The sequence below is a fragment of the Patagioenas fasciata genome, chromosome W, assembly GCF_037038585.1.
Source record: "Patagioenas fasciata isolate bPatFas1 chromosome W, bPatFas1.hap1, whole genome shotgun sequence".
In the NCBI taxonomy this organism is placed as follows: Eukaryota; Metazoa; Chordata; class Aves; order Columbiformes; family Columbidae; genus Patagioenas; species Patagioenas fasciata.
In genome coordinates this window covers 4,488,956-4,501,899 of record NC_092559.1, presented here as the reverse complement: position 1 = coordinate 4,501,899, position 12,944 = coordinate 4,488,956, and the positions used below count along the sequence as shown (strand labels likewise).

General features: G+C 37.3%; 1 protein-coding gene across 3 annotated transcripts in view; it reads left to right on the top strand.

Annotated features, from left to right (window-relative positions):
- The window catches only part of LOC136114632 (uncharacterized), a 66,829-nt gene extending 54,886 nt beyond the window's left edge, over window positions 1–11,943 (top strand). For all 3 annotated transcript variants that reach the window (XM_065860048.1, XM_065860047.1, XM_071801645.1), the window contains 5 exons: window positions 527–646; window positions 1,364–1,894; window positions 6,635–6,721; window positions 7,542–7,671; window positions 9,301–11,943. In XM_065860048.1, the coding sequence (XP_065716120.1) occupies window positions 527–646; window positions 1,364–1,894; window positions 6,635–6,721; window positions 7,542–7,671; window positions 9,301–9,456 (1,024 nt within the window). In that variant the 3' untranslated portion in view covers window positions 9,457–11,943. The remainder of the gene's footprint in view (window positions 1–526; window positions 647–1,363; window positions 1,895–6,634; window positions 6,722–7,541; window positions 7,672–9,300) is intronic.
- The last annotated feature ends 1,001 nt before the right edge of the window (window positions 11,944–12,944 follow it).

Sequence of the window (12,944 nt, the reverse complement as noted above, 5' to 3'; positions counted from 1 at the left end):
AAAATATGAAACTATACTATATATGTTGATCAGAAGACTTTAATTGTATTTCTATTGGAGTACCTGCACATCATTTGCATTCCTTATTTATCGTGTAGTAAATGCTTATTTCTTTTCTTGAGAACTCTTATAATTCAAATCTGTGCTAACATATCCTTTCAGCTGAAAAGGTAACTTGTCTAAATACTGAGCCATAGATAGTGGGGTTATTTTTTTTTTTAAGTTCAATTAAATTGTAAGGCTAGACCAAGACTGCAATAAGTGATTTGGCTCAGAAAATGGAAGTTATGAAACATAAGTATTACTTAAATGGTCCATTGTTTCAAAGGAGAGCATGTGTACCTCGTGAAGCTTAAAGTATCCATATTTACAAAAATGTTGGTAGGCAGTATATTACTGAGGTGTAACTCTATATAATTTTATGTAGTAAGGCAAGATTTATGTGGGGTATTTTCCATTCTTGGTTGACCTATTTTTTATGAAGTTTCAATATTAAAGTATTTTTCTTATGGCATTGTTCATATAGAAGTAGATCTGGCAACAGATCCATCTCAAGACACAAGGACAGACGCAGATCCAGAAGTCCCCTGAAAAAACGGTCAAGATCTAGGGAAAGGTGGAAATCAAGAAGTCGCTCTCATTCTCGGTGAGTTCCATTCCTAAGAAATGATACTGTTGTTCTTAGCACATAGTACAAAGTTTTTGAAAAAAATCTAATAAACCATTTAGGTGATGGCAAAGGATAGAATCTCTAAATGCTTTAGCCCATCCCTAGGCTTTGTTTATGGGACAAAAGAAAGTAAATTTTTATGCTGAGTGTACTTGTTTTGGCTGGGATATAGTTAATTTTCTTTATAGTAACTCATATGGTGCCTACAGGGGTTAAACCACAACACTGAGGTACCTAAACTTTGATACAAAAGTCTAGTTTACATGCAAGTTGATCAAAAATAGCTAAATTTAATTGTCAGACTAACCAACAAATGAGGAATGTTCTGTGTAGCCTGTACAGCACACAAAAAAAGTGGATGATGTTTCTTCAGCCATCTCAATAGATATAGATTGGATTCAGGCTGAACTTGATCCTGCATTCTGAGAACACATATAAAGTTTTTGTACATAAGCTTTGTCTCACTCCTGATAAAATGTAGAAAATGTATGTATGTATAGTAACGTAGCTGTGATGTGAAAAGACATTATTTCATGGTGAACAGGGGTGGAAAATTAAAATTTTGCATAATTATTATTTTTCAGCAGAGACACATATTTTCTCTTGGACTATTAATTTATGATAAAGAGATAGTTGTAATTTTTATTGGAAAGTTCAAAGATGAATTAATGCTTTGTGTTTGGCTTTTCACAGGGACAAGAAAAGAGACCAAGAAAAGGTCAAGGAAAAAGAAACGACCAAAGAAAGGGAGAAAGAGAGAGACCGAGACAAAGCGAAGGAGAGAGACTGGGACAGAGACAAAGAAAGGGAAAGAGAGCGAGATAAAGAGAGAAACAGGGATAAGGATAAGCAGAAGGACAGGGAGAGAGAGAAAGAGCGAAACAAAGATCGAGAGAGAGTCAGAGACAGGGACAAGGATAAGGACAAAGATAGGGACAGGGAAAAGGACAAAGATAAGGATAATGAAAAAGACAGGGAAGATGAAGACCAGAACAAGGAAAAAGATGATGTTAAGAAAGAGGGGGAGAAGAACGGAGAGAAGATTAAGGAGGGAGATAAGGACAGAGGGGACAAAGACAAGGACAGAGACAACAAAAAGGAAAAAGACAAGGATAAGGAGCAAGAAAGTGAAAAAGAGGGAGATGATAAAAAGAAGAAAGATAAGAGATCCAAAACACTGCCAAGAAGCTATAGCTCTTCAAGAAGATCTCGTAGCTCCAGCAGGTTTGTTTAGAAATGTTTATGCTTTTTTGGACTTGTCAGTACAGTGACGCACCATGAAAAATTTTAAGTCCTTCCCATGGGCTGCAGTCCTCCACAGGCTGCAGATGGATATCTGCTCCACCATTAACCCCCTTGGGCTGCAGGGGGACAACCTGCCTCACCATGGTCTTCACAGGCTGCAGCGAAATCTCTGCTCCTATGCCTGGAGCATCTCCTCCCCCTCCTCCTTCACTGACCTTGGTGTCCGCAGGGTTGTTTCTCTCACATATTCTCACCTCTCTCTCCTGGCTGCTGTTGTGTAGCAGTTTTTTCCCCCTTCTTAAATATGTTCTCACAGAGGCGCTACCACTGTTGCTGATTGGCTCAGCCTTGGCCAGGGGTGGGTCTGTCTTGGAGCTGGGTGGCACTGGCTCTGTCAGGCATAGGGGAAGCTTCTAGCAGCTTCTCACAGAAGCCACCCCCTGTAGCCCCCTCCTTCGCTACCAAAGCCTTGCCACACAACCCCAGTACAGCTTATATAAGAGCCTTGGTGGAAGACACAGTTCCTAATGTCAAATAGCAAGTGTAGTTAGTTGGATGTTATAAAAAATTCATACTCTAGTTTGCAACAGTTATGCTTCCCTTTAAGCATCCTGCTATTTAAGAAAGCATCACAGGAAACTCAAATGTCATGTATTTGGGCAGAGAATTCTAGTGAAATTTAGTGTATCTCTTCTAATGGACTCAATACAAAGCCCTGCTTTGATATAAAATTTTTTTTTTTGTACACATGCCATTAAACAGGGACAATGTTATTTTTGAAGATGGAGGATAAGAGAAATACATTGTTTTTTATATGTATCTGTCATACAAGGAGAGGCTGAGATGGCTGGGATTGTTTAGCTTGGAGAAGGCTGAGAGGGTATCTTACCACTGCATATTGAATACCTGATGGGAGAGTGTGAAGAAGATGGAGCCTGACTCTTCTCAGTGATAGCCAGTGACAGGGCAAGAGGCAATGGGCATATATGGAAATATGGGAAATAAAAGGGTTTTTTCTCATGTTTAAATTGTGTGTTTTCTGGGCAAACTGGAACCGATTGCTCAGAAAGATTGTGGAGCCTCCATTCTTGGAGATATTAAAAACCTGACTGGACATGGCCCTGAGTAACCTGCTCTAGCTGATCCTGTTTTGGGAGGGTGGGAGTTTGGACTAGGTGGTCTCCAGGGAGCTCTTCCAACCTCAGTAATTTTGTTATTCTGAAAAGTAGGTTGGGCTACCAGGTCCCAGTTAGCTTGTGTTTAGGGGTGTCCATGTGATGCCTAGTTGAAATGGTTACAAACCATTCAGGAGATTATCCAACAACCTGTCATTTCAGCCGTCTGGATTTACACTGCAATATTGAGTTTGGACCATTTTTGAAGATGCAGATCCTTTTTCTGAAGAGTGTAAAATATTGGAAAAATAGTCTTCTAGTCTTCTTTTTGGAGAAGCGGTGGAAGTGGAATAGAACATACAAGACATTCTAATAACTATGTGGCAACTCGCCTTGCTTGACTGACAAACAGCATGCAAGTACTAGAAATCGGATGGCTATTTTTGATTTCTAGCTGAAGGGACACAGACCAGAGGAAGAGGAGAATCAGACTCCTTTTCCAAGAGGCATCTACAGTCTAGCTGTGCAGTCCCGGTCTGATTTCGGGCTCGGGGAGGTTTCAAAATGATCCCAAGAGTGAGATTAAGACACGAACGAGGTCAGATGTCACTAAACAATCTTTTTTTTTTTTTTTTTACGCTTAAAGCTAGAGCAACAGAGTAAGAGGGGGGGGAGGAAATTAGGAGGAAAGTTAAGCAAGTAAGCGAGAAGATAAACAAGAGTTAAGCAAGAGATATTCGCCGCCAGGGATCCAAACACCATCTTCAGTTGGACAGCTCTCAGGTTTCAGGCCCTGGTAGCGCTGGGGGTTTGCAGGTCTCGGGTCATGCCAGTATCAGAGTCCAGGTCCCAGTAGTGCTGGCAGCACTCGGGTCTCAGGTCCATCAGTTTCAGGTGACAGGTTTTGGTCCCACTGGTGGATGGCCACACTCTCAAGTCGTAACCTGGGTGTTGCCTGAGCAAACTGCAGGCCTGGTCCCAGATGTTGGTGGCTGATATTGCTAGAGCTTTGCTTGAGCTTACACAAACTTCAAGCATTCTTTGAGTTTTAGCAATTCACAGTGATCGTGCATTTTCTGCTTTAACTCACTGTGTTTAAGCATTTACAGCAGGCCCAATTAAGCAAGCAGTATGAGCAAGCATTTTTCTGTAACAAGGAGGCCTTAAGCATATTATTTTAGCAAGCAAGCTTTGAGACAATAATTCACAATATCTTATGCCGTGTGTTAAGAACCACTATCTCTCACACACATACCGTATGCTAAGAACTACGGTCTTTTACACTAGCAAAGGAGATAGGTAGGGACTTTGTCCAAAGAGAAGACTCCTTGATGGTTGAAGTGGTATCTTCCTTCATAACCCAGTAATGGCCCAACCATAAGGTGGTAATATCAAGTCCAGACAGTCTTACTCATTAAGTAGTTTTTCTGTTTGGTTTTCAGTTTTGTTTTTTGTTTGTTTGTGGGAGGGTTTTTTTTTTGTTTGTTTGTTTGGTTTTGGTTTTGTTTTGGGTTTTTTGTTTGTTTTTATCTGTTATTGTTGTTGTTGTTTTTTTAACCTTAGGAAGAAGGTAGAGGGACCCTACATATTCCACCGGCAATTTCTACTGGCATTAGCATGGCTCAGGTTCCATCATGGTAAAAAAATATTGTGCTTTAATTAGGGGCAAACAGAATATGAAGAGCCTGAAAGCTATATTTCTTTCCAGGAAGTTAGTTCACACTGCCACCATTCTTCCAAGTACTGCTAGTTGGAGACAGATGTTCATAAATCTCTCTGTCCCAAAGCTTCTATCTGTCTCAGGATTAAAAGATTCTAGCAATGCTAGACCCAGTGTTGGTCTAAGGCAAATCTCAGAACCATTCCTAGTGAATTTTATTTAAATCAACAGGAAGTTGCCTCCAGTCATGAACCTGTGAGATTTTTCCCTTGAGACAAGCATGTTAGTTCTGCATATGATTTAGAGACACGAGATCAATATCAAAGTTTTCGAGCTTCTTTTTCTTAAATTTTGCTGTATGTTGCTTAAGAGTGTTAATAGAAACAGGTGCACAAACATATTTGTGTAGACAGATGTAACATAGAGTTAGGAATGCTCAGACACAGCAGTAGTTCTTCAGCTTGAAATATGAAAAGCAGAAACTGAAAATTAGATTTCATTAATAAGTAGTTTCTAGTTTAAACACAATTGCTAGGGCACTTACTTTGTTGCTCACAGATATGTATACAGGAAAGCAAAAAGAAGTGGGGATATACTCAATGTAGTCCAAGTGGAAGCACTATCAGAATAATATATTCATTTCCAATATCCTAATTTGAAATTAAGTTGATGATAAATGTGAGGATGTTCAAAATGAGATGCATATTAACCAGTGAACAGCTGATCAATGATTGTGGGTTTTTTTCCATTATTTCAAGGTCACTTTCTATTTTTGTTTACCAGTGATCAAATCAAGAGCTTGCTGAACAAAATAGGTATGAACTTTTGTGCTGTGCAGCTTCAGCAGGACAGGCTAGATGATATTGTCAGAGTATAAATCTAGATAGTCATACTAGGTAGATCTTAAAATATTATTTTGTAATTTATCTAATAACTGTTTTTTTCTTGACCTTTCGAAATATTAAATAAATTAGGTGTGAATGGCAAAAGCTGGTATGCATAACTGTAGCTTTTGTGCTGTATCTTAAAGTGCCCTGTCAATTAGTTTTTAACTTCCCTGGGGTTTTTTTGATGGTTCTTCCTGTCTGCTTTTCCTGCTCTATGAAGAGGTGATAGGAGTCATCTTACTTTGACAGAGATGGGTTCTATGTTTATGTTGACTGAAGCTTTACTTGCTCAATTTTTATTTTAACATGCGTCTCACTATGTTTGCAACTAGTTGTTTAATGTTCTGTTCTATTCGAGATCAGACTCCATAACAGCAACTTCAGCAAATTCCATACATCTGTGTAAAACAGCTGTTTTGTAAAATGCTAAGAGCTCTTCAGTGTGTTATAGAATGATACATAAGTTTGCTGAGCATGGACTGCTAGGAAAACAATAAATATTAACTTATTCATTTTGATTTTGACAACAGCTTGAGCTTCATTTTTCACTGTTTGCTTCTAAACCAATAGGAATTCTGGCTCAAGTATTCAGGAATTAAACTTCAGTCACACTGAACTGAAATTCCAGTGATCTTAACATTACAAGCTTAAATTTTGAAGTTTGTGCTGCTCAAGTTATGCCTTTTGTCTTCATGTGGCTTTTCATTCACTTGGATTCTTTTCCTGACTGAAGAAACTCTTACTTAATACAGGATTAGTGAATCATTGTTATCAGGTATAAGTACAAGCATGTGAGGATAAACACAAAACTAAAATCAGAAAGGGCACCATTTTTTTCCCTACTTCCATTCTCCATTTTCCCATCAAACTGAAACATATGATTTTTTTTTTTATTATTGTTATTTGTACAGTTCATATATTATTGGTGATATATCATGTTAAATTCAGGGACATTTACTTAGTTATGTCAGATCATTTTAAAAGCTTTCTGTTTTTATACAGTTCCCGAGTTTATTATTTTTCTTCTTTGGTGATCTTGAATTTTGTGGTTCTCCAGAGAAAGGCGTAAAAGGAAGAGTAGAAGTCCCTCCAAGTCTCCTAAAACAACAAAAAGAAAGTCTTCACAAACTCCTTCTCCAAGAAGGTTGGTCTATGTAAACATAAAAGTTAATGAGCAGTAAATGAAGAAAAAGTTATAGTATTTTTGTTAAATTGAAATGTGATATAGAGATCAGTGTTATTAAAGGAGCTAACTCAGTTTGTGTTATTCTGGATTTTTTTGTTGTTGTTGTTGTTACACAAGAAACTCTTTAATAATAATTTTCTTTTCTAAGGAAAAGGTCTGATTTTCAATAAACAGAACACTTGAAAGTGAATACAGATACATATATTGAAAACAATTTGGGAAGTATTTTCATTTATTTACTGCCTTTTTACTAGCCATCTCAGATAATTTCAATTGGTCAGTATGATTCAGTTCTAATTTAAAACAAAACTAAAAACACCCTTCATGGATTTAATCTTTGGTATGCTTTCAACTGGAGAATTTTAAATCTGTTAGCGATGCAAATTTGCTTCAAATCAATAAAAGTCCTTAATCGGATACAGATTAATTTGCTTTTCTCTTTGCAAATACCATGTATAGTGAAGACATGCATTCTTTAGCTCTCTTCAGTCAAAAAATCCCCTTGTCTTCATGAAGGGGTTTCTGTTCTGGTTTGGGTGTTGTGGTGCGTGGTTTGTTTTGTGGGGTTTTTTTTGTTGTGTTTGTTTGTTGAAACCCCTCAGATAAGAGTTTAGTTTGAAGGTGACTGAACCTTTTGGAAGGAAAGCAAACCAGGGTACCACTATTCTTAGTTACTGTACTGTGCAATTTACTGTACAGTACACTCAATATATGTGTTGGTAGTACATTAGTTGCTATTGAATCAAATTCTGATTTGAGTAAAAATTTTCTTAAACAGAAATAAGAAAGACAAAAGAAGAGAAAAAGATACAAATAATGAAAGAAGATTAAGGGAACACTCTACCTCCAAGAAAAAAAGCAGTAAAGAGGCAAAGGAGAAATCTGACAAAAGCACCACTGCTTTGAAGGTAAGCTGTGTGACCAAGTGATAAGCAGAGCAGAGTGCTGCAAGTGTAATGATAATTGTAATTCCCTTCCTTCTTTTTATTTCTTTTCCTCGCCCTTCTTTTTCCCGTTTTCCTTAGCAAATTATTGCCACTTGGGTTTACGTTTTGCCAGTCAGAGGCATGAAAGTCATTCTCCAGTTGATGTTAGTAGGCCAGTTTGAGAAGTCTGTGTACTTGACTGGACCTATAGGACCTTGTTGTGAATAGGTTACAGAAACACTTTGGTTTGGTTTTGCTCTCTTTTCTGTTCTGTGACATATGTTAGGAGTTGGCTGGCTGCCTATCTGTATGAGCAGGCAGGAAGCAGGTTGTGTAACCAAGCAGCAGGGTTCAGGGTTAGTTTAGCTGTGTTGTGGTTTAACTGCAGCTGGCAAATAAGCACCACACAGCCATTCACTCATTCCCCTGCAGTGGGATGAGGGAGAGAATCAGAAGAGTAAAAGTAAGAAAACTTGTGGGTTGAGATAAAGGCAGTTTATCTCAAAAGCAAAAGCTGCGCATGCAAGCAAAGCAAAACGACGAATTCATTCAGTACTTCCTATCAGCAGGCAGTTGTTCAGCCATCTCCAGGAAAGCAGGGGTCAGCTGTCCTAGCTGTGTCTTCTCCCAGTTTCTTGTGTATCCCCAGCCTGCTTGTTGAGTAGTGTGAGAAGCAGAGACGGCCTTGATGCTGTGTAAGCACTACTCAGCAATAACAAAAACATTCCTGCATTATCAACACTGTTTTCAGCACAAATCCAAAGCATAGCCCCATACAAGCTGCTATGAAGAAAATTAACTCTCTCCCAGCCAAAACCAGCGCAGGCTGTCAAGCTGAAAAGACTTTTATTAAACTTTCACTTGCAGTTCAGCCTCTCCCTGGTTTCTTTGGTCCTGAGCTGCATATTGAACTCTGCAGGAGTAAAGTCGAAGATTTGAAGAATAGTATAAAATTTTTCCCTTGCAAAATAGAAGGTGGTGTGATTAAGAAAGGAAATGTTCAAATTGTTAAATCTTAGAATTTGAAAAGCAGCATGCTTTTAAAGAGTAGTTTGTGGTACACAGAATTATTCAACTGTTATAAAACAACCAATTTAGGTGACTTTCTCCACATACTTAAGTAATTGTCTTACCCAAGAACTCTCTTAAAATTTATCAGCTACTTGACAAAAATTATAATAGAAAAATTGTAATCCTCTTTTATTTAGAAAATATGGTGAAGTCTTAATTTCTGGAGCTGTTTCTCATAGGTCACATTATGCTGCTTGTTCTGTTTTACCTGAATATTGATGATAAAGGCAGATGACTTTATAGCAATGATTTCTTGGGCAATGGGTTGTTATAAGTGCCTAACTTTAGCGAATTAAAAAGAAAACTTTTTTTAGAAGGGAGGAAAAAAAAAGCTGACACCTCTATTCTGAAGATGGCTGAGACAAGATAAGCATGTAAAAATTGAGGCAATCAAAATATCAAAATTTGGTTGGAATTCATGTCCTGTAATGCTAAGAGTATGATGTGTGGTAGGGTTTTTCAAATTATTTATTTATTTTTTTAAATTGTCTGGTTTGGTTTGGGGGGGAGGAGTTGGTAAAGTACTTTTATCTTTGGTAGGACAAAGATCACACTAAAGAGGATCCGAATTCAGAAACTGACACAAAGGAAGTAGGCAATAGAGATACACAAAGGACAGATGAAGTCAAACTGCAACGGAATGGGAACTGTCAACCAAATGATGAAAACCTCTCAATTAAAATGGAAGAGGTTTAAAGCAAAGAATAGACCTCCGACTCAACTAAGAAATGAAATCCAAAGCTTTTTATTTCCCAGAATGAGGAAGAGAATGTCAAAGCAATCAACCTGAACATGGTGATTGTAACTCTTCCAGTTCTTGTGATAGCTTTGTGGGTTTTTGGGGGTTTCTTTTGGGTTTTTGTTGTTGGTGGTGTTTTTGTTTTGTTTTTGTTTTTTTTTCTGTAAAGCAAGACAGCACGGACCAGTAGTTATACCACAAACAGGCAGATGCCATCATAACTATTCATCTCTGAAAATCCATGCATTTCTATGATGGCTGTACTTATTTGTAAAATGATCTATGTTAAGTTTTTCTATAAGCTGTTACAAATAAGTAGAAACTGAAACATGTAAACCTGTACTATTCAAATGCATTGAAGGTTGTTTAAAATACTGTTTGTTGATTAATTTTGTATTGTTTTACTTTGTGGGTTAAAAAAAATTCCACAAAAACTTCAATGTGTACTGTTTGATGTGCTTGGAAATGGTGCATAAATATGCACACTTTCTTTTGTTGTAAATAAAAACTATAGAAAAAGGTTTTTTAAACATAAACACAGTTTTACATTTTTATGTTAAATGACCACTGACTGGTTTGTTTTTCATTTGCTCACTGCTTGAGATTCTTGGGTTTTATTTAAAACAATTTCTTACTAATATCCCTAAAATGAATATTTCTTTAAAAATATTTGTACAATGCATGCTACTTTTCTGTTCCTAAAAGGAACATTGCCGTATTATAGATAATAGGTTAGCTTACTGTCTTATTTTGGGGTTGTTTTGTTGTTTATTTTTATCCTTACAGAAGTGAGCACATCTGTATGATATTAGAACTTACAGCTTTGTTTTGAGCAGTACTGTAGTGTATCTGTTCAGCTGCAAATAGTATAGGTGCCATTATGAAAAATAAGTTTTTTCTTATTTGTTTAAAAAAATATGGGAGCACAAGCAGAATCTTTAGTGCCTTCTTAAAATAATGTGGTTATTTTCTAGAAATGTATATGTGCTATTACTCATTTTCAGCTAAATCTTACATTATTTCTATTGCTATTTTGCCACCACCATACTGTAGATAAGAATGCAAGTGATTTGTCAGAAAGATTGTTTGATTCACTTGTTAAAATACTAAAGCTCCATTTTTACTTCTATTTTTTATTTTTAGAAGAGATTTATAGGTGAAAGCAAAGATCCATTTTTGGGGACCACCACTGCAGAAAAGCAGTAGCTGAATACAAAGCATTTTCTGATCACCTGCAGCCCTTTAGACATTTAATCTACATTTGGATGGCCTTAATTGTTACCTCTCCATCATCATCTCTGGTACCTGTTGGGTGATATAAAAGGAATTGTATGTAAAGCTGAGGGGAAAAATAATTTGGGGGGGGGGAAACATTCTAATTTACACAGGAGCTCTATGGTAGAGATTTTTTTTCATTCTTTAAAGAGAAAGCATGTAAGAAGAGAATGACAAAGCAAATATTTTTGTCAAGGTAAAACATGGCTCGTGCTTTCCAAACCAATTTAATCAATCTCATCATTGTGAGATTTCTTAAGAGTCATACCTTGAAAATTTATAGCTAAAATCAAGTAGATTATTTTTAATACGACTTAATGCAATCAAATGACTTAATTGCCTTACCTCATGGGAAGAGTTATTTCTTTCAGATTAAAAAAAAATAATAGCATATTAGTTTTTGCTTTCAATTTATTTTTCTTTGCATAATTAATTCTTACAAAAAAAAGCATATTGCAGAGAATGAAAAATTTGCCCAGTTCCCCAATTCTTAAGGTAATGAAACACAACTTGATTCTGGAGCTGCTTAAATCACTCTTCATTTTTTTTAATAGGATTTTATGTTATTGCAACGATGTACATTTAAGAGTGTAGGAAATGCTTTACCATGTAAAGTATAGATATTAATTTTTTGTTAAGCCACATGCTGTTGACTGGTAAACAGCTTATTCTGATAAAGGAATGACAAATCTGTATGCTTATAGAAAGACTGAGGATTGTGTCTTGCAACAACAGCTGTCCTATTTATGATGTGTAAGTAGCAGAGAGCAAAGAGATTATTTGTATACTTGCTATCTATGGTACCATTTCACTAATAAAATTAAATATTTTAGAGGGAAGTTTCTGCTGCTACATACTTTTAGTTGGATGTGGTGTTATTCAGGCAGCTTCCTTGATTTGAAATATGGATACAAGTGAAAATATACATGTATTATTCATAATATCTTTAAAAAGCTAAGTTTCTCCTTTGGGAGAAATTAGAATTCTTGTAGTGTATCACATTTCAGCTGAGATTAGATTTTTCCTTGAAATTTCATAACTATATTATATAACATTTACAGAATATGTAAAGGAATGTGTACAGTTAGCTAAGAAACATGCCTTTGAAAATTACTGGTTAAGGATGGCAGCCTTACTAGCTAACTTATCACATGTGTAATTCTATATGTACCACATTGTTATACTGTATGTGATTTAATGGTTCCCTTACAAAAAAGTTTGGTATGTGGTTGGTTTGTTTGTTTTTTAAAGGCAAACAAAAAAAAAAATCTTGGTTTTCAGAATTAGAACTAAGAGGGGATAAAAGCACTTAAGCTGGAAACTAGAAACATCTGAGCAATGCCTGAGAAATCGATGAGATGTGGGTTCTCACAGAATCAAAGAATCACAGAATGTTAGGGACTAGAAATGACCTCAAAAGATCATCGAGTCCAATCCCCCCCCACCATAGGAGGAACACCTAGATGAGGTTACACAGGAAGGCACCCAGGTGGGTTTTGAATGTCTCCAGAGAAGGAGACTCCACAACCTCCCTGGGCAGCCTGTTCCAGTGTTCTGTCACCCTCACTGGGAAGAACCTTCTTCTCATATTTAAGTGGAACCTCCTGTGTTCCAGTTTGTACCCATTGCCCCTTCCTATCATTGGTTGTCACCGAGAAGAGCCTGACTTCAACCACGTGACACTCAACCTTTATATATCTGTAAGCATTAATGAAGTCACCCCTCAGTCCCCTCTTCTCCAAGCTAAAGAGACCCAACTCCCTCAGCCTTTCCTCATAAGGGAGATGCTCCGCTGCCTTAATTATCTTTGTTGTCCTGCGCTGGACTCTCCCCAGCAGTTCCCTGTCCTTCTTGAACTGAGGGGCCCAGAACTGGACACAATATTCCAGATGGGGTCTCACCAGGGCAGACTAGAGGGGAAGGAGAACCTCTCTCGACCTACTAACCACCCCTCTTCTAATACACCCCAGGATGCCACAAGGACCCAGTGCTGGCTCATGGTCATCCTGCTGTCCACCAGAACCCCCAGGTCCCTTTCCCCTACACTGCTCTCTAACAGGTCATTCCCCAATTTATACTGGAACCTGGGGTTGTTCCTGCCCAGATGCAAGACTCTACACTTTCCCTTGTTATATTTAATTAAATTTTTCCCTGCCCAGCTCTCCAGCCT